This window comes from Phyllobates terribilis, unplaced genomic scaffold, assembly GCF_046119375.1.
Source record: "Phyllobates terribilis strain yellow unplaced genomic scaffold, ASM4611937v1 Scaffold_7__3_contigs__length_470593459, whole genome shotgun sequence".
Lineage (NCBI taxonomy): Eukaryota > Metazoa > Chordata > Amphibia > Anura > Dendrobatidae > Phyllobates > Phyllobates terribilis.
In genome coordinates this window covers 151,714,203-151,736,072 of record NW_027362767.1, presented here as the reverse complement: position 1 = coordinate 151,736,072, position 21,870 = coordinate 151,714,203, and the positions used below count along the sequence as shown (strand labels likewise).

General features: G+C 46.2%; 1 protein-coding gene across 2 annotated transcripts; it reads left to right on the top strand.

Moving 5' to 3' along the window:
* Positions 1 to 13,826: 13,826 nt before the first annotated feature.
* On the top strand, positions 13,827 to 21,242 carry LOC141154039 (CD48 antigen-like). Of its 2 annotated transcripts, none has more exons than XM_073639433.1 (4): positions 13,827 to 14,003; positions 14,749 to 15,075; positions 17,374 to 17,631; positions 20,370 to 21,242. In XM_073639433.1, exons 1-4 carry the CDS (start codon positions 13,961 to 13,963, stop codon positions 20,510 to 20,512), a joined length of 771 nt encoding a protein of 256 aa, XP_073495534.1. In that variant the 5' UTR covers positions 13,827 to 13,960; the 3' UTR covers positions 20,513 to 21,242. The 2 variants fall into 2 exon arrangements, with proteins under 2 accessions (XP_073495534.1, XP_073495533.1); XM_073639432.1 differs by having other exon boundaries at positions 14,746 to 15,075.
* The last annotated feature ends 628 nt before the right edge of the window (positions 21,243 to 21,870 follow it).

Here is a 21,870-nt window from a genome sequence, read left to right as displayed (position 1 = left end):
CCCACTATGGGACTTTCACTTTCTGCAGTCTGATCGCAGTTATAAGGAATGGCAATGCAGGAGCACTGCTATGCCTTATAATTGTCAACACTGCAGACACAAGATACGATCGCAGCATTTAGGGGGTTAAACTGCCGGGAGCGGTGCGGGCACTGCTCCTGGCACTGAGTGCCAGGTGTCAGCTGTCAGAATCAGCTGACATCCGGCGGCGATCGCACGCGCTCAGCCTCTGCGCGCAAAACCACTGTGACTTATCCATATGTCCAAGGTCATTAAGTACCAGGCGTCCTGGATTTATGGATACTTCAAAGGTCGTGAAGGGGATAAAGAAAAAAAGTTTGTAGTCACCTGAAAATATTTGGTTAGAAAGTTTAACCTTCGGTTAAAAAAAAGTCAAGGTAGTTGCTGCAAGACCTGGGCTTGAGCAGTTTCATGATGCTCACACTGCTCTGCAGGATACTGGACAAACTGTGTCCGACCTTGCATTTGATCCAACATTGCTTGGAGGGTATGCATAAGTTATACTATTACAGGGGCCTTGATCGTGACTGCCTGGCAGCTATTATTAGGGCTTCCACAGTCAGGCTTTGTGAAACCGACTCCATGTACCAGAACCAAGGGGTTGCCCTGACCATCACCCTTTAACCCCTGTACAAGAATCTGGACGTACAATAAGGCCCATGGGATGGAGCCATGGAGTCAGCTGCTGACTGGTGGAGTACGGTGATGGCAAGAAGGGTCGGACAAATTTTTATTCACTATAACAGCACTGGAAGCTGACTTTCAGGAGTTTAAATAGAGCGCAGCCCTCCCAGATTTAACAGCAGAGAGGAACACTAACTAGCTTGAAATTAACCCCCAACCTTCCAGGGCAGAACCACGAGTTTTAGGAGTAAAACCGGCTACTATGCTCTGCGTCATCCACCAACTGAAGCAGACACAGAGGGGGCAAAAAACAGCACGGGTGTAACACTAAGTTACATACACATTGCTATACAGTTTGAACTCCAAGTGATGCCACGATGTGTAAGAAGCTAGAACATTTTGGATCATTTTGCCATATAAATAACAGAGACACAAATATTTTTTTTTTAATATATTTATAAACTGGATGGAATATTTAAAGGTGGGACGATCCTTTTGAACTATTGCCCTGTTTGGCCAGGGATCTTAAACCACTGACCACTAGAATAACATGTAAAGCGCCATGGAATAAATGGCACTATAATAATAAAAAATAATAATAATAATAATTTGGATCACTTTACTCATTCGATATCCTTGGACAGGAGGCATTAAACCAGCACAACCACTACATACTGTATAAACCTGAATGATGGCACACGTGAAGATACATGTTTTTGCTAAAGCACGTGAGTAAAAAAGTTCATGGATAACATTTTCCTTCCAGTTTCATACAACAGGCGCCAGATATATTCATTATTTTCTCTTCTCTTGTAGAACTTCATTCACTATTCAGCAGTCTTTGTGTCTCCCATCCTTCTGGAGGAGAGGTCATCCTAGTTTGTTTTTCTGGTTCATGTGCTTGTTTATCTCCCTATGACATCTTGGAAAGGAATCTAACTAGTGATGAGCGAGCACTAAAATGCTCGGGTACTCGTTGCTCGGGTCGAGCACACTGGAATACTCGGGTGCTCGACTCGAGCAACAAGCCCAATGTAAGTCTATGGGAAACTCGAGCAATTTTCAGGCTGCTCCCCCCGGCGGTCTGCAGAGGGCCTAAAAATTGCCCAAATCGATGGAAACAGTGCTCAAATGACATGGGAACAGCATGGGGAAGACCCCTGGAAGCATTTCTGACTCACAGGTCACTGCTGTCAACAATGTTGTCAGAGTATTACGCCACTTTTACGGAATCACAATAAAACATACAAAAACTAAACCAAAATGGATTTTCCTGGGAAATACAGTACAGACCAAAAGTTTGGACACACCTCATTTAAAGATTTTTCTGTATTTTCATGACTATGAAAATTGTACATTCACACTGAAGGCATCAAAACTATGAATTAACACATGTGGAATTATATACTTAACAAAAAAGTGTGAAACAACTGAAAATATATCTTATATTCTAGGTTCTTCAAAGTAGCCACCTTTTGCTTTGATGACTGCTTTGCACACTCTTGGCATTCTCTTGATGAGCTCCAAGAGGTAGTCGCCGGAAATGGTTTTCACTTCACAGGTGTGCCCTGTCAGGTTTAATAAGTGGGATTTCTTGCCTTATAAATGGGGTTGGGACCATCAGTTGTGTTGTGCAGAAGTTTGGTGGATACACAGCTGATAGTCCTACTGAATAGACTGCTATAATTTGTATTATGACAAGAAAGTAGCTAAGTAAAGAAAAACGAGTGGCCATCATTACTTTAAGAAATGAAGGTCAGTCAGTCCAAAATATTGGGAAAACTTTGAAAGTGTCCCCAAGTGCAGTTGCAAAAACATCAAGAGCTACAAAGAAACTGGCTCACATGAGGACCGCCCCAGGAAAGGAAAACCAAGAGTCACCTCTGCTTCTGAGGATAAGTTTATCCGAGTCACCAGCCTCAGAAATCGCAGGTTAACAGCAGCTCAGATTAGAGACCAGGTCAATGCCACACAGAGTTCTAGCAGCAGACACATCTCTATAACAACTGTTAAGAGGAGACTTTGTGCAGCAGGCCTTCATGGTAAAATAGCTGCTAGGAAACCACTGCTAAGGACAGGCAACAAGCAGAAGAGACTTGTTTGGGCTAAAGAACACAATTAATGGACATTAGACCAGTGGAAATCTGTGCTTTAGTCTGATGAGTCCAAAATTGAGATCTTTGGTTCCAACCACCGTGTCTTTGTGCGACGCAGAAAAGGTGAACGGATGGACTCTACATGCCTGGTTCCCACCGTGAAGCATGGAGGATGAGGTGTGATGGTGTGGGGGTGCTTTGCTGGTGACACTGTTGGGGATTTATTCAAAATTGAAGGCATACTGAACCAGCATGGCTACCACAGCATCTTGCAGCGGCATGCTATTCCATCCGGTTTGCGTTTAGTTGGACTATCATTTATTTTTCAACAGGACAATGACCCCAAACACACCTCCAGGCTGTGTAAGGGCTATTTGACCAAGAAGGAGAGTGATGGGGTGCTACGCCAGATGACCTGGCCTCCACACTCACCAGACCTGAACCCAATCGAGATGGTTTGGGGTGAGCTGGACCGCAGAGTGAAGGCAAAAGGGCCAACAAGTGCTAAGCATCTCTGGGAACTCCTTCAAGACTGTTGGAAGACCATTTTTCTTGAAGCTCATCAAGAGAATGCCAAGAGTGTGCAAAGCAGTCATCAAACCAAAAGGTGGCTACTTTGAAGAACCTAGAATATAAGACATATTTTCAGTTGCTTCACACTTTTTTGTTAAGTATATAATTCCACATGTGTTAATTCATAGTTTTGATGCCTTCAGTGTGAATTTACAATTTTCATAGTCATGAAAATACAGAAAAATCTTTAAATGAGAAGGTGTGTCCAAACTTTTGGTCTGTACTGTATGTTAGGGAACATCTTTTAGAGGATAATGACTTGTATATAAGGCAAAATAAATAACCAAAACCAAAAATACTCCTCCACACCTTGGGCTATGTTCACACGTAGCGTTTTTGATGCATTTTTGCACTTTTGTATTGCTTTCAACAGTGACAAATGCATTCACCGGGAAATGTCATTTTAACATTTTACAACCTTATCTGGTCATGTGGTGTGTGACACATCATCAAACACATCCTGTTTCATTTATGAAGGAGGGACTCTGAAAGTCACAAAGCCTATTTTTATGGGGTCATCAGGTGGCCTTTACTATTCTTAAAGTGCAAGCAGTCGGCCCTCGCTATTCTTAGAGAGCGATCAGCCGGCTATGCTTTGTTGTTTCCATTACTAAAGAGTGGGTCTCCTATACTGTTATTGCGTATGCAGTGAGTGGCAGGGCTGGCCAAAATTTGGACACGCCCCAATACCCCTTTGAAAATTTGGACGCACCTCAATACCCCTTTGAAGAGACTTAGAGGAGGGCCTCCTGAAAACAATGTTCCCATTATTAGGAAGTGGGTCTCCCATTGTGTTTGCGTATGCAGTGAATGCAAGGGTTGCCAAAAATTTGGAGGCACTCCAATGCCCCTTGGAAGAGATGTGGAGGTCAGAGGGCCTCCTGAAAACAAAGTTCCCATTATTAGGAAGTGGGTCTCCCATTGTATTTGCCTATGCAGTGAATGCAAGGGTTGCCAAAAATTGGGAGGCACTCCAATGCCCCTTGGAAGACACGTAGAAGGCCTCATGAAAAAATGTTCCCATTATTAGGAAGTGGGTCTCCCATAGTGTTGGCCTATGCAGGGAATGCAAGGGCTGCCAGAAATTGGGAGGCACTCCAATGCCCCTTGGAAGAGACGCAGAGGGCCTCATGAAGAAATGTTCTCATTATTAGGAAGTGGGTCTCCCATAGTGTTGGCCTATGCAGGGAATGCAAGGGCTGCCAAACATTGGGAGGCACTCCAATGCCCCTTGGAAGAGACGCAGAGGGCCTCATGAAAAAATGTTCCCATTTTTAGGAAGTGGGTCTCCCATAGTGTTGGCCTATGTAGTGAATGCAAGGGCTGCCAAAAATTGTGAGGCACTCCAATGCCCCTTGGAAGAAATGTAGAGGGCCTCATAAAAAAATGTTCCCATTATTAGAAAGTGGGTCTCCCATAGTGTTGGCCTATTCAGAGAATGCAAGGGCTGCCAAAAATTGGGAGACACTCCAATGCCCCTTGGAAGAGACGTAGAGGACCTCATGAAGAAATGTTCCCATTATTAGGAAGTGGGTCTCCCATAGTGTTGGCCTATTCAGTGAATGCAAGGGCTGCCAAAAATTTGGAGGCACTCCAATGCCGCTTGAGAAGGGCCTCATAAAGAAATGTTCCCATTAGAAAAGAGCGGGCCTCCTATACTTGTAATGCCCATACACTAAGTATATGGGCTGACAAACATTTACCCCTGGGGGGAATACATGAACATACTGTATAAAAAAAATTTTTTATGGGCATCATAAACACCCTTTAAAAAAATTCTGTGGGTGTTGCATCATGGACCATGGTTACCCTGGTGATATGGTGGTGGAGGATGAGGATGAGGAGAAGGAGGAGGACAAGAGCAAATAGCCAAAATCAGGAAGCGTACACCCATGTGTGGGTGTGAAGAGGTGCATAGGAATACACCTCCCAAAAAAAGATACTGGATTTGAGTTTATGTTACGCTGCTATCATTCGGTGGTGTTGAGAAGTCTGGCCCAATCCAGCCCTTGTTCATTTTTATAAGAGTCAGCCTGTCAGCATTTTCAGTTGACAGTCGGATGCGCTTATCAGTTATAATTCCTCCAGCGGTACTAAAAACCCGCTCTTATAAAACGCTAGCGGCAGAGCAGGCCAGGACCTCCAAGGCGTAGAGAGACAGTTCATTCCACGTATCCAGCTTGGATACCCAATAATTATATGGCACAGAGAAATCAAGGAAGACGTTGTTCCGGTCGGCAAGGTACTCCCTCAGCATCTTCCCAAACTTTGCACTCCTTGTGAGAGTACCCCACGCCTCAGGGCCTGTGCGATGTCAGGGGCTGAGAAAATTCTCCCAGAACTTTGACAGTGTTCCCCTGCCTCTGCTGGATTGGAGTTGTGTCTCTAGCACCTGTACTCCTTGGTTGTCTAATGAACTGTGATATCTCTGCCGCCAGTGTTTTCAGATAGGAATTGTTTTACTAGTTCCGCAACAGGGGCCTTCTGGTACTGCCCCATTTTTGTAGACCTGTCCACCTCAGGAATAAGAGATATAATATTCTCCTTGTAGCATGGGTCTAGAAGTGTCACCAATCAGTAATGACTGTCACCCAAAATTTTGAGAACGCGAGGGTCACAGGAAAGGCAGCGTACCATAAACTCAGCCATGCGTGTCAGACTGATAAAAGGCCAAGATGCCAACAGGACGACTGACCATGCTCTCCTCCTCCTCTCTGTCTTCAGGCCATCCACGCTGAATAGACGGCATGACAGTTGTGCAGGTAGTACCGTCTATAGCGTATGAAACTAGCTCTTGTTCTTCCTCCTCCTCTTCCTCATTGTCACCCATTCCACGTTGGGATGAGATGAGGCTGGACTGTGAGTAATCACCCTGTATGGTTCCTTGCTCCATCCCATTGTGCTCCGCCTGCAATGAATCCTCTTTGATTGTGAGCAGAGAGCGTTTCAGGAGACAAAGAAGTGGGATGGTGATGCTAATTATGGCGTCATCGCCGCTCACCATCTTGGTGGAGTCCTCAAAGTTTTGGAGGATGGTACATATGTCTGACATCCATGTCCACTCCTGAGGTCTTATGTGTGGAGTCTGAACTGAATACCGACGGCCTTGTTGATGCTGGTACTCAACAACCGCCCTCTTCTGCTCACAAATCTTTCCCAACATCTGCAGTGTAGAGTTCCAATGCGTGGGGACATCACACACCAGTCTGGAAGCCGGAAGCTGCAAACGCTGCTGAAACACGGCAAGAGCGGTGAAAGCTGTAGGTGACTTTTTCTAAAATGGGCACACAGGCAGCGGACTTTAACAAGCAGATCCGGCAGCTCCGGGTAGGATTTGAGAAACCGCTGAACCACGAGGTTAAGCACATGAGCCAGGCATGGTATGTGTGTGAGCTCGCCTCGCCTCAGAGTCGCCACCAGGTTCCGGCCATTGTCACACACGACCATGCCTGGCTGTAGGTTCAGTGGTGTGAGCTCTTTCAGAGCTGTGCACAACTCTTCAGCATTGTGCGATTTGTCACCTAAGCATATTATCTTCAGCACAGCCTGTTGCCGCTTGGCCGAGGCAGTGCTGCAGTGCTTCCAGCTTGTGACTGATGTGGTCATTTCGGACATGGAGGCTGAAGAGGAGGAGGAGGCTGAGGAAGATGAGGTGCAGAAGCTGTAGACTGGGGGGGCAACCCTGATTGACCTAGGGCCCACAAACCTTGGAAGGACGTGTTCCGTCCCAAGGTCCGACTGGGTCCCAGCTTCCACTATGTTAACCCAGTGTGCCGTCAGAGAGATGTACCATCCCTGCCCACAAGCACTTGTCCCCACGTGTCCGTGGTTAGGTGGACTTTCCCGGTAACTGCGTTGTTGAGGGCACGGCTAATGTTTTGGAACACATGCTTGTGTAATGCGAGGACGGCACATCGGGAGAAATAGTGTCGGCTGGGGACCGAGTACCGAGGGACGGTCGCCGCCATCAGGTTGCGGAATGCTTTAGTTTCCATGAGCCTAAAAGGCAACATTTCTAGCGCAAGCAGTCGCGAAATGTGGGAATTTAGTAGTCTGGCCTATGGGGCGTTGGCTGCGTATTTGCGCTTGCGTTCATGGGACTGGGGTATGGGCAACTGAACGCTGTGCTGGGACAAGGACGTGGACGTGCTTCCTGATGCTTCTACTTGAGAGTGTGCAACTGTTACGCCTACTTCGGTACTCGCTAGCCCACCCTGAGAGATGGGGGTACTCGGAACCGGGCCTCGAGGTGGAAGGTGGATGCAGTCGTGGCCTAGGCCCGGCCCGTGTCCAGGGCTGTCATAATCAAAAATAAGGGCTAGGAGGAACAGTGGTAATTGAGTGGATTAAATGACTACGCCACCTGTGGTGCCTGGTGATTCGCCACCAGCGCTGCGGCAGTCCTCTGAGGCGGGATGTAGTGGCAGCAGAAGATGGTTCTACTCCCCACAGGCGGAGCAGGGCCTCAGGGCAGAGGAGACGGATCAGGGGAGTCGTAGTGGGTGGTGCGGTGTGGTGTCGCGCTGAAATAAGGGACCGGAGGCAATGGATGCAGTCTTCCAAGCTTTACACACGTTGTTAGGTGTCAGCTGCAAGGCTTCTCCTTGCTCCTCGCGGCACGCTGCGGCCACCAGGAAGGGGTTCAGCACACTCCGGGTAGTTCGGGTGCAACAATCAGGACCCCTTGCACCAGAGTGTTCCTAGACTTTCCCACTAGGTCCTCTCCTGTCCGTATGTGGTGCGTGTTACAAGGCTGGATCTCCCTCTGGCTATACACAGAACAAGGGTACGGGTGGCGACTCCGCTCCGTCCGTTACCCGGTGGGATCCTCCAAGCCTCCGGGCTTTTCTGACTAGGACATGGAATAGCAAAGCCAGATATCGGGGGCCGGTACCCCCTTTGCAGCAGGAATCCCTCTGACTAGGCCAGAATAGTGAGGACAGGTGGCATATGCCGCTCCGTCTGCATCCCCCTGGGATCCTTTTGCCTGTGGAGCTTGTCTCCTCTGCTCCCCTCCAGGCCTTCTTAGGTAGGGACCTTGACCGGGTAGAGACAACCGTTAACTCTACCCCGCTCCTCGCCTCAAGGCCAGAGCACGAGGACCGTGTATCCTCAATCAGCTGCAGGTTCACACAGAAAGCCACGTTCAGTGATGAAGATCACAATCAAAGACCATAAGCCCAAGATGGCCGTTTATTAAATATGAATTTTGTGGTGTAACCTAAAGTGCGTCCTCCACCCTCACCCACTACATGGTTCCCCCTATCTTTTGGTTCCCTCCATCTCCTCTTGTCCCGGCTGGGGCAGCACCCTGGTGCATATAAGCCCCCCTCAGGTGGGAGAGGTGTAGTGTTGGATGGATGGCTGAGCCCTGAGAGGTGCTCCTTCCTTACCTCGGAGAGGGGATACCACACCTGAGGTGCAGTACCCCTGTGGCGACCGAACCCTCAGGGGTGCCACACAACGACAGGTGCAGGGCAGGAGGCATCTTCGCATGCACCATGGACAGAGGATTAGCTTGCATGCACAACAGCGGAAGAAGCAGTGGTGCTGACGCGCTCCCTGGGCCGTGGGGTACTCGGTAGCCGGGTCTGTCCTGTATTGGGGTAGTCACGGTCAAATAAAGAACAGTCAGTTGGGGAAATAAAGATTTAGGGATAATGTTCGTGACGCCACCCGTGGTATGCGGCTATATGGGGCCGCCGCTGCGGTGCAGATCCACTGCGGCTGATGGTGACGCAGCAGAGATAGTGCAGCTCTCCACAGGCAGAGCTAAGCCCCAGGGCAGTATATAGGACTTGATGAGGTAGATGTTGTTGGCAGGGACAGTGTAGTGCAGGGCCGGTGACGCAGCAATAAATCAAGGACACAGTGGGGTGCAGTCTTCAGGCTTTACTCACAGTTCTTAGGCAGTTCCAGGTTACCGCTGCAGCCGGTTATAACCTCCCACGTTGTCCTGTGTTCTCCAAGGAAGGGATCCAGCCAACTCCCAGGCAGTTCAGGTACACTTAGTCAGGATCCCCTTCTTATGTGCCTCTCTGGCCGTCTCCCTGCGCTGGCTCTCGCCCTCCTGCCCTGCGCCTCACAATCAGTATCCCAAGCCTGTGGCCTCGGGCCTTGTTGGGCGACTTACTCTCAGTCCTCTGGACCCTATGTGGCCACCTTTTCGGCGATGTAATTGTGGATTTCGGCTGCAACAGAATATGCTGCGACCTCCGGTTGGCTAGCTGAGCCTGATTGTTCTCCACTAGTCTGGGGCCGGTCCCCTTCTGCTGCCTGGTCCCTCCACTCGACGACGGTCAGGTGGATGCAGATCCCACGGAGAGCGTCCGCGCTCCCGTGCCCCTGAGACCCCCTCCGTCTCTTCTTAGTTCTTCTGGGCCCCTTACTCTGTACCCCCTCCTGTCTGGACCTGTCACAAGCAGACCCTCCCTCCTGGGCTTACAGCCCTGACTGAACCCCTTCTAGAAGGCTCCCCTTCTTCTTATACCCTCTGCTAGGGTGCTCCTCTTTGCTGCTTCCTCCACCCACATCCACTACATGGTTCCCTCTCCTTTGGTCCCCCCCCTCCAGCCAAGGACAGGGCTCAGCCGTGACCAAGTGCATCTTGCCCTGTCTGCTGGTCTGGAGTGGTGTAGTGCTGGATGCAGGTGTGTGGGTCCCGGGTAGTGTTCCTTCCTTACCTGGGAGTGGGGTACCACACCTCTGGGTGAGGTGCAGTACCTCTGTGGCAACTGGACCCGCAGGGGCGCCACAGTGCCAGCCGCAGACACTGTTCCTGGACCCTGGGATTCGGCCCACAAAGTCAGGTGCTTTGCTGCCATGTGCCTGATCATGCTGGTGGTGGTCAGGCTGGTAATTTTGCCACCCCTGTTGATGCTGACCTGGCAGGTGGTGCAAATGGCCTTTTTGGGGTTATCAGCAAAGTCTTTAAAAAACAACCAGGCAAGGGAAGACCTAACAGTTGTACTGGCAACTTCCTTCGTGTTGGTGTTACGGGGAATGGTTGCCTGCCTTCTGTCTGCAGCCACCACACTGCTTCTTCCTGCCTCTTGAGTTGCTCTGCCTCCCTCCCCCTGTGTGCTGCTGTCCTCGCTGTGCATGTCCTCCTGCCACGTTGGATCAGTTACTATATCATCCATCACCTCGTCTTCCACTTCCACACCCTGGTCCTCCTCCTGACTTTCTGGCAATTGTGTTTCATCATCGTCCACCTCTTGTGACACTTTCCCACCGTCTCCTTCGTGTGACCGTGGCTGCTCAAATATTTGGGCATCGCTACATGCGATCTCCTCTTGCCCTGCTTCAAGTGGACCGGGCGAGAGGACCGAATCTATAAATGGAAAAGTGAACAGCTCTTCGGAGTGTCCAAGTGTGGGATCAGTTGTCTCTAGGCACTCGGCATGGTGGGAGGAAGGAGGATCAGGGTGAGGAATATGCGGTCCAGACTCACGGCTACTGAGACTTGACCTTGTGGAAGACAGGGTGGTGGTGGTGGCTAAGTGACTGGAAGCATTATCCGCTATCCAACCAACAACCTTTTGACACTGCTCTGGGTTCAATAGTGGTGTGCTGCGGTCCCCTAGGAATTGGGACAGGAAGGTCGGGAGAGAAGATGTGGGTGTTTGTTGTGGCATAATTTCGGCTTGCCCATGGCCTCAGCCTCGGCCTCTGTGTGCACCATCACCATCACGTCCAGTTCCCCATCCCTTGCCACGCGCCTTGCCCATTTTAAATGGAGGACAATATCTTTCACGCTCACTACAAATGGCTGAATTTGGAGCAAACTTATATGTGATCCACAGTTTTAAATACCTGGCCTGTAGGTAACTATTTTGAACAGCAAACCAGTGTCAAAAACTTTGCTGATGCACTGAAACAAATTTTTAATGGAGGCCAGAAATGGCAGAACTTTCTGAAAACGTATATATGTGATCCGTGTGAGGGAGAAAACACGGTTTTAAGTAGCTGGATTTCTAGCGCTGTAATATGAAAAGGACCTGGCTGTATTCTGCAGTGCCAACAAGCAAATGGCACAGAAAAACTGTGTTCTCTGGATTGCTTTTTAAGCAAATAATGAGGATTAAGATAAAAAAAAAATTATTCCTGGCCCCTGAGACCTGGGCCTATTTCTAGAAATATCTAACAGCAGCAGAAGGCAGAACTGGAATGGAGCCTCTTGTGCTATGTGCACTGCAGTCTGCTATATACCCTGCCTGCCTGCCTATATACACTGCCTGCCTGATATCTCTGCAGATGGATTAGTCCTCAGAAGGACTGTTACTTGAGATGGATATGTGTCTCTAATATAGTTTGGTACACCTACACTAACTAATAAACGAGTGAATCTCTCCCTAGCTCAGCAGCACCTCTCCCTACACTGTCTGATTCTGGAGTGACTGTGACGAGCATGGCGGTGCCAGGTCTGATATAGACCTGATGACGCTGTGCGGCCAGCCAATCACTGTAATGCCACAACCAACATGGCTACGGCATTACAGTGACTGCCTGGCAATCCCTGCATGTGCATTGGCTCTGTAAAGAGCAACAAACATGCAGGGAGGGGACCCGAGCATCCGCTCGAGCATCTCGCATGTACTCGGTGATCTCCAAGCATCTCGAGTACTGAGATGCTCGGGCAAGTACTGAGTACTTGCGAGTATGCTCGCTCATCACTAAATCTAACTAATATGTCCACTAGCAAGATTTTGTATCAATAGCGTGTGGGTCCATGGTACTCAAAAACTTTCCTTCTGTCCTACAGCCATTGTATCCAATATTCTGCAGAAATATTCTGTTTAAGTTTAGTTTTTAGATAACTGGCCAATTATGTTCCATGAGGGCAACTGAATTGATTTAAAAAATATATCTTTGTCGAAAAAATTGCTATAATTTTGACAACAAGGTTCAACTGGACCACCATAATATCTGAGGATCAACTGATAGACCCTCATGAATAGGGTTGCCTCCAGATTGAAAAATAACTTCCCAGTCTTTTTTTACACTAAAAAATGTGGTGTCGGTCAAACACATACTTTCTATTGGAACTGTCTTAAGAGTCAAGAACAGGGGTCAGAGAAGGATGGTTGTCTATCATACGGTGGCCAGACAAAGTATATGACTGTCAGCCAAACCCTACGATTTCTGCAGAAACAATTGTCCACCTGTTGTGTTGTCAGAATTCCTGTTGTCTTTCTACAGTTTGACCACTAGTGGCTGATATTGTTCACCTTACCACTGGAGGCTGCTGTTGTGTTCTGCAATTGCCCTTTACTAAGATGGCAGATTCTGAACCTTGGAATCCAACTTGTTTCCTGTTTGGGCCTTCTTAAAGCCACATGAATTTCTCACTCATTGCTTGAGTATTGTGTCTAGCTATTTGCTTAGTTGCAATCTCAGCTCCTTAACATTCTTTCCCACACTGTTCTCATTCATCTACGGATTGTTCCCTACAACTTCTTTGTTATATTCAATGTGGTAAATCACTCACTCAGCTGCACACAGAGGTAGATACAGGTACGCTGTCTCTTTAAATCTCTTGCTGGTTTATTAAAATGTGGCATAAACCAACATTGAGTCTATAAAAATAAACACAGCCCTTTGGGCAAAACAGGAAAACCAACAAAACAAATTAGTCATGCAAAACACAGTCCTTGTGTTATCCGAGTTTAGCAACTCCATATGGTTCAGGTCAGCTCAACATAAACATATCTGGAGTTATCCTTCTCAGACTTACTGAACTCTGAATGCCTCAACAGGCTGAGTATTTAAACCCCAGACCACACACTGGGGTGGAGATATTGTGAATGGCCTCCCACCCGCTCTATAGTCGTTCACAAAAAAACTGGCCCATTTAAATATGGCTGATTAACCCTCTCAGCATATACCATGCAGGAGAAGACTTCCAGGTTTCATATCACTGAAGCTAATAGCCTCAGTGAAATATATCTCCCCTTCAGCACTCTGTAAGTGACTTTGTCACAGCAAGTACATCTATAACCACTTGCTGTTCCAGCTCGTGCTCCTTTGGCCACTGGTTTCCAGCAGTACTATGCCAGTATTGTAACATGTATATGGGTATGTCCGGTTCTCCCCTGAGGTTAGATGTGAGGCAAAAGAAGAAGAGTTGAGAATCTTGAATGTCAGTGTGACATTCCATGTTCTCACAGGTTAGAAAAATAGTTCTAGGCCGAATGATCAAGTATAGCTCAGATTTTCATGGCATATCCATAGGATAAGGGTTCCTACTCTATCTCAAGAAGAGGTCCCCTATCACTCAGAAATTGTCAGTAGAGACATTGACTTTTATAGGTGGTCTTTTGTTTGGAAATCAGTTGGGTTTCAACTCACAGATATACAAGAATTGCCACTACATGGCATGCCGGAAAGGAACGTAAGATGGAATTCCATCTAAGTTGTTGGTGGACAGAAAGCCACCATGTTTTGATCTTGACCAGGTTCTTCCGGGTTTTTGTATAGGATCTGCACACATTGTACCAAAGTCACAGCCTGGTCACATTGTATATAAACTTTTGGAACTAGAAAGTAGAAAGTTCCCCTTTGGATGGATGTTTACTCTGCAGCAGTATGAAATTCCTCGTCAGCTCACTGCGGTCATAATAAACAGGACAGCGTGACCAAAGAAGATGCTCTGTCTTTTGGGAATATTAATGGCCATTTACCTAAAATGTGAGTTCTTATCCCTTGTGTTTCATTTCAAATTTCTTTATTTCTTAAAGGTTTTTTTCTTTAACATTAAGTTGGACATTTGCTGTCACAGCTTTTGAAATTTTTGAATTTATGGTGGTGTGGACTTACATCAATGAACTATTACTGGACCCTCATAGCTGTCATTGACATTACTAATTAATAATTATATATCTAAAGAACTAACCTTAATCAGTATCATACTAAAAAAGAATGGGTCACCACCATCACATGTTCAGAGAGGACTCCAATGCAAGGCAGGGAGGACTTCCAAGATCCATGTAGATGTATCTGTGGATGGATTCAAGCACAGAACCCCATTCCTTTAAAACAAAGTACATTTAGTGCAAATCTTGTGGTTGTAGTTGTGGTTTCACAATCCAAAAACATAGTCGAATGTGCTTCAACTATTTTTTTAGCATTTCCAAACTTGTACTGCATCCATGTCGGTACTGCGTTTCAACTTACTCTGCCGGCACTAGACCACCAGCATCGTGGACACCTCTGGCGTTTATAAGGACCCCGTGCTTTCATGATGTCATGTGACACCCACACACGACATCATAATGTTGCAGGGTGGCCCAAGATGTTGGGATTCAAGTACCCACAGAAGATGTGTAAAGGACACTAGCCACAGAGTACCAACATTGACACTGAACCAGGCTCCTACAAATATTTTTGCTCATTTCTTTAAGTCACTTTTTAACCCGTTTTATCAAATTAGCAGGTATATTATGTGAAGGATCCTGTGGAGAGAAGAATTATGTTGTCGGTTCCTTGGGCAGTGATATCATACTTCAGGTGGATCCAGTTGGAGTCGTGGGAGATATCACTTGGTTAATTTCTGGAAATCATTTTGCCACCACTGAACCTGGAAAAAATATAGAAATTCGAGACAATCGATACAAGTGGAAAGTGTACAGCTTGGAGAATGGATCACTACTATTGAAAAATTTGGCCAGTGAAGACCAAGGAACCTATATAGCGAGCACCCTGAAAGGCACCTCCGGAAAAGAAAAACTTTGTGCACTGATCTATGATCTCAGAATATACGGTAAATGAAAGGTCTGCATAAGGACAGTGTACAATAAGAACACCGCCTTGAAAAAGTATTTATACCCCGTGAACTTTTCCACATTTTGATACCTTACACCTACAAAATTAAATGTATTTTATCTGAATTTTATGTGATACCAACAAAAAGTTGCAGGTATTTGTAAAGTGTAAAGGAAATGATATATGGTTTACTAAATATTTTTAAAATATAAATCTGGAAATTCTGATGTGCATTTGTATTCAGGCCCCCCCGAGACACTACTTTGTAGGACCACCTTTCGCTGCAGTTACTGCTGCAGTCTTTTTGGGGATGTCTCTACCAGATTTGAAGATCTAGAGGTGACATTTTTGCCCCGTCTTCTTTGCACACTCGCTATCACTCAGTGAGCTTGGATGGAGACGTCTGTGAACAGCAATTATCAAGTCTTTCCACAGATTCTCAATGGGATTTGGGTCTGGACTGTGACTGGGCCGTTCACACACATGAATATGCTTTGATCTAAACCCTCAATTGTACCCTCAAGTATGTTTAGGGTTGTTGTTCTGCTGGAAGGTGAACATATGCCCCAATCTCAAGTCTCTTGCAGCCCCTGAGAGGTTTTCTTCCAGTATTGCTCTGTATTTAGCTCCATCCATCTTCTATCAACTCTGACCAGCTTCCTTGTCCCTGCTGAAGAAAAGCCTCCCCACAGCATGATGCTGCCACCATCCTGTGTGACGGTGGGGATTGCGTTTTCAGGGTGATGTGCAGTGTTAGTTTTTTGTCACATATAGCGTTTTGCATTTATTCCCAAAAGTTCTACTTTAGTCTCATCTGACCAAAGCACCTTCTTCCACATGTCATGTAGGGGATACAGCGAGCATGTGGAACAGGGTGCTCTGGCCAGATGAGGCCAAACTAGAACTTTTGGGAATAAATGCAAAACGCTGTGTGTGTCTGGAAAACAGACACTGCACCTCACCCTGAAAACAACATCCCCACCGTCAAACATGGTGGTAGTAGCATCATACTGTGGGAGACTTTTCTTCAGTGGGGACAGGGAATCTGGTCAGAGTTGATGGGAAAATGGATGGAGCTAAATACAAGGCAATCCTGGAGGAAAACCTGTTAGAGGCTGCAAAAGATTTGAGACTTGAGCGTAGGTTCACCTTCCAACAACAATCCTAAACATCTTGCCAGAGCTACAATGGATGGTTTAGATCAAAGCATATCCATGTATGTGAATGGCTCAGTCACAGCCCAAACCCAAATTTCAATAAAAATCTGTGGCAAGACTTGATATTTGCTGTTCACAGACTTCTCCATCCAATCTCTCGGAGCGAGAGAGAGTGTGCAAAGAATGTCACCTCTAGATGTGCAAAGCTGGAGAGACAGACCCCAAAAATACTGCAGCAGTAATTAAAGCGAAAGGTGGTCCTAAAAAGTATTGACTCAGGGGGCTGAATACAATTGTACATCACAAATTTGAGAGTTACGGTATATTTTTAAGATCATTAGAAAACCCTGTATAATTTATTTTACACTTCACAAATACTTGCTACTTTGTGTTGGTATCACATAAAATCCCAATAAAATACATTTAAGTTTGTGGGTGTAACGTGAAAAAATGGGGAAACGTTCAGGATATGAATACTTTTTCAAGGCATTGTATATACTTGGAAACAACAGATCACAATTGTTATTGTATTTGATAACCAATACCGGCTTTGTGGTACAGCACTACATTACTTTCTATATCTTACGTAGCATTAAACTATTGGACTGTTTTCTGGTATCTTATTAGTTCTTTATGATGAGGCCACAATTTCTTTTACTGCAGCTTACTGGCATTGAGCTGTTTTAAAGAAATAGAATACTTTCCTATTATATCACTAGAGGGTGCTGCATTAACATCCAGCAAACTGAGCGTCTGGGCATCCACTTTATAGATGAGGTTCAGTATGGATGGCTGTAAAGGTATGCATCTGAGCACTAATAATCTATGGGCATCATATGGTTCTTGTGGGAGTAAAACTAGGAGAGTCACTGGTATAGAAGGATCTTGGTGTTCATGCAATGTCTATCTGCTGCTTCTAAGTTCAGTTCTGGGAACCAGATCATTGAAAGGATGCCTGGAGTTAAAAATAAAGTACAAAGAAGGGCAACAAAGCTGACGAGGGGCATAGAGGATCGTAGTTATGAAGAAATATTAAAAGAGTTAAATTAAATTAAAAATTATAATTCTTTGAAATGATCAAATGAGAAGAGAGGCTTATATATCCGAAAAATAAATTTCCTTTTAATATTTTCCCCCAGGAATGCTATTAGATGATAATATTGAGATTGAGCACAAGGTTTCCAAGAATGAGACTTGTATCGTGACCTTCCGCTGCGTGGTGAGGGGATCAGATGTGACCATTACATGGGGGAGCTCAGATGGAAGTTATGTAAATGTGACCAGTAACGTTGTACATGTGCAAAACCCCGACCCAGAAGTCATCTACACTTGTACAGCATGGAACCCCATGACGAGCACCTCCAAATCCGTCACCCCCTGGGAATACTGCAAGAAAGGTAAAGCTATACTTTACAGATTGTTCCTAAGAATTATTATTCATATACAGTACTCTACCATTATTATACACTCATATCGGATCTAGGCGTAAAAGATTATAAAACACTCCAACCACTAGATGGCGGAGATGAATTTGCTTAAATTGAAGCTTGTAAGCTATAGAGCGAAGTGTCACTGCTTGAGAAAACTGCACATAATATCTTTGGAGCCTCTAAACCTAGAAAAACATAAATCTGAATAACTCATAGTTTTTTAACTCCTCAAAAACTCCATAGCCTTAGGAGGGACTAAGACTATCTACACATGTGTGACTCAGACGATGTTCGCCTTCTGTAAGCCCTACCCTGGAGATGGGGGACTCGGAGCCGGGTCCTGTGATGTAGATGGGGTGCAGCCGTGGCCCGGACCCGCTCCGTGCCCAGGGCCGTCACACTAAAAAAAGAGATGGTATGGGCTTATACGGGTTGAGTGGCTGATCTCGACTACGCCATCTGTGGTACCTGGTGAAGGCCACCAGCCCTGCTGCAGTCCGCTGAGGCATGGTGTTATCGCAGCTGTCGTTGTTACTACTCCCCACAGGCGGAGCAGGGCCTCAGGGCAGAGGGATAGGATGGAGGGGGTTGTAGTATAGGAGCTCTGGTGCTGCGTAGTGCGGTGTAATGCATTATAAAGAGTCCGGAGGCCATAGGGGTTAACTTCCAGGGTTTTTACTCACGATGGAGATGGCAGTAGGAAGGCGTCTCCCTGCTCCTCACGGAGATCTGCAGTCACCAAAGACGAGGGTCCGACAACTTCCGAGTAAGTCCAGTGTTAAATCAGGACCCCGCACCAGAGTGTTCCTAGACTTCAGACCGTGTCCTTTCCTGTCTGTGTGTGTAGATAGGCCGGGTCTCCCTCTAAACTTCACTCAGAAAAAGGGTACGGGTGGCAGCTCCGCTCTTTCCGTTACCCGGTGGGATCCTCTGGGCCTACCGGGCTTCCCTGACCAGGACGTGGAGTAGCAAGGTCAGGTATCAGGGGCCGGTACCCCTCTTGCAGCCGGAATCCCTCTGAATAGATCAGGTTGGCGAGGACAGGTGGCGTAAATCACTCCGTCTGCATCCTCCCTGGGATCCATTTGTGGTGGAGCTACACTCCTAAGCTCCGGGCCTTCTTGGTCATGGTCCTTGACCGGGTTGAGACATACATTATCTTCAACCTGCCCCTCGACCCAAGGCCAGGGTACGAGGGCCGTGCCTCCATCCTCTGCAGGTCCACACAGGATCCACGCTCATGGAGAGAGATCACGATCAAAGAACCCAGAACCAAGATGGCTGTGAATTAAATATGAAATTTACTGTGTCACTAAATTGTGAATCCTCCACCCTCACCCACTAATTGGTTCCCCTATCTATTGGTTCCCCAGTCTCCCGAGTGCCAGTAGGGGCAGCACCTAGTGCCTTCTAGCCCCCTCTGGTGGAGAAGTGTGGTGTTGGATGTGGAGGTGGGGTCCTGACCATCGCACTGTTCTTACCTCAGAGGAGGAACACTACACTCCATTAGAGAAGTGCAGCATCCCTGTGGCGGTCGAACCCTCAGGGGCGCCACACACACCCTGTCATTTTGGAGCAGAAACTCAAAGTTTTCAAAGAGTTTTGAGATTTAGAGGAGGATTTGGAAAGTTTCTGCTCTTAAAACTTTGCAAGTATACTCCGTTTGCACATACCCTAAAGATGCAGGTCACACTGGATAGAGATGCAGACAAGTGATGGCTAAAACCCAGCATGATAACATCAGTAACAGCTTCACTTAAAGGCCACAAGGGAGCATGCTCAGTTGTGTGAGTTTTTTCGAGCTGCAGGAATTATGACTATTTTCCCTGTCTTGCACCAAAACTCTAGTAGAAACCTACTAAAATAAAAAAATATGTACCATCAAACATGTGGCACTATGATCCAGGGGTTACTATTTCTCCTTTTGGTATTGAACACTGCGTATGCTCACAGAGCAAGAAGAAATTAAGAGGCCAATGGCCGTCAAAACACAGCTGCCTGCCCAAGCAAGGTGGTCCCCAGGAATCTGCCGGGGGCCTGGATAAAAGATCATCGAGGGTCATTAAAGGGTTATTCCCATCTGCAAGATCCTATCCCAATATGTAGTAGGTGTAATAATAATATTAGCAAATACCTTCAATTAGAAATATAGTATAGTTTTCTGATTCACTATGTCTCTTTCCTCACTTGCAGGGCATTGCAGGACCTTAGGTATGCATGGTTGCTACCACTAGTAACTAGCTAACTAACTGTCACTATATCAATGGTCGTAACCATGGATAACTAAGATCCTGCAATGTCTGCACATGAGGAAAGAGACCTAGTGAGTCAGAAAAACTATACTACATTTCTAATAGGAGGTATTTGCTAATATTATTATTACACCTACTACATACTGGGATAGGATCTTGGGGATGGGAATACCCCTTTAATGGCCCTCGGGCCTGAGGTTCCCCTCCCCTGCTATAAATTAATGTCTGACCCTTTTACAGGTCTTACCTCATGACTTTGAATATTTAGAGCAAAGTCTATTTCAAAATAAGAAATTCTCTACCCACAGACAACTGTTTTGGTTTTTTTTGCCAACAGTGTGGTGTAGTGCATGAGAGGAATACCAAGACTGTTTCTCCTTGTGGAGACTGGTACCTAAAGTAGCAACCATTTTAAGTTACAGCAATTTTTGTTTTCTTTTTCATTCATTTCAGGCAGACAACAGAAATCAGGAGACTACACCATCGTGAACATAATAAGGATTAACCTGGCTGGTTGCATATTGATAATTATCGGCTTGATTCTTGGCCATCACATAAAAACAGAGGTGGTGGCACCCTCAGGAGACAATGGATGAAGGTTTTAAAATGGCCAATCCTGGACCTTGAATAGCAGAAGTAATAGGTTCTGCAAGTCACCTTCTGAGCTTCTCAACATGGATTTAAAGAGTTGGACTACTTTAGTCTAAAACAACAAAAAAAATCTAACTATTTTACAATCCCCAATAGCTCCTCTGTGGAACTATCCAGGTCCCCCATCAGTTTCCCGATTTACTCTTGGTCTTGAAGTTCTCATGATAGTTGTCCAACGGACCATCATACATTCATTTAGTGGCCCCATGTCAAGCAACTTGACTACTTTCCCGCTATTCGTCATAGCAACTCTATACTTTACTTTCCCCTTTGTGCAATCTCCTTGACCTTAGACAGTAAAAAAAAATGATTTAAGGAGGCTTGTACAACAAATTGTCTTAAAATTTAGGAAAAATTGTATTTTAGCAGCAGTCACAGCTTTAAAAAAAATCTCTAGATGCTTTGTTCATATCAAATGGAATAGAAATAATCTTACAATTTATAATGTATAATTGGTCAAGACATCTTGAACTTTTGTCTTTTTTTAACCTTTTTAGCTGTGTAATGAGGTAGCTATGTACTGTAACTAGGTAATTGTCTAAGAGGTTTACCACAAAAAATGTCAGTGTATAAATGATTTCCTCTCTCTCACACTTTGAATTTCTGTAAAAATATATCTTCAACTTCTTAGATTTAAGATCTTTTTTTTTTCTATAAAAATAAACATTTTAATTAATATGCATAATTTTTGTGCAATTTGGCATTCTAATGATGTTCTGTCAGTGGTTGCCTGAAGCTCTAAAAATGGCTTCCATAGACGAGCTTAGGGTAAGCCACTCCGTTTACCAGATCCCATATGTGAGCTTAGGGTAAGCCACTCCGTTTACCAGATCCCATATGTTGCCCTGGCCTTCACCTTTTAATCCCTATACAGGGATCTGGCCTTACACAGGGGCACCTGGGCTGGGGCCAGGAGTCAGCTGCTGTCCGGTGGTGCAGGCTGGCAGGAGTGGTCAGAGGGCAGAGGAGGTGCAAAGTCAGAACATGCAAAAGTTGTCAGTAAAACAAGTCGAGGTCAAAACAGGAAACCAACACTAGACAGTGTAATGCACACGCCCGGGCTGAGCGGCGTGTGCGTGTGATTCCACTGGACCGTGCCGGAGAGTGAATGCCTGGAGGGGCGTAACTAGGTATTCACCCGATCCGACCAGGGTCGCACGACGGCATACGACGCCAGTGCACCCAGGAGGAACCGAGCAGAGGGACCAGGTGCTACTCCAGGACAGACCCCGGACACGGCTGTTGACCCACACAGGGGAATACAGGAACAGACTGGTTAGGCTGGCACACAGACTGGTGGGAA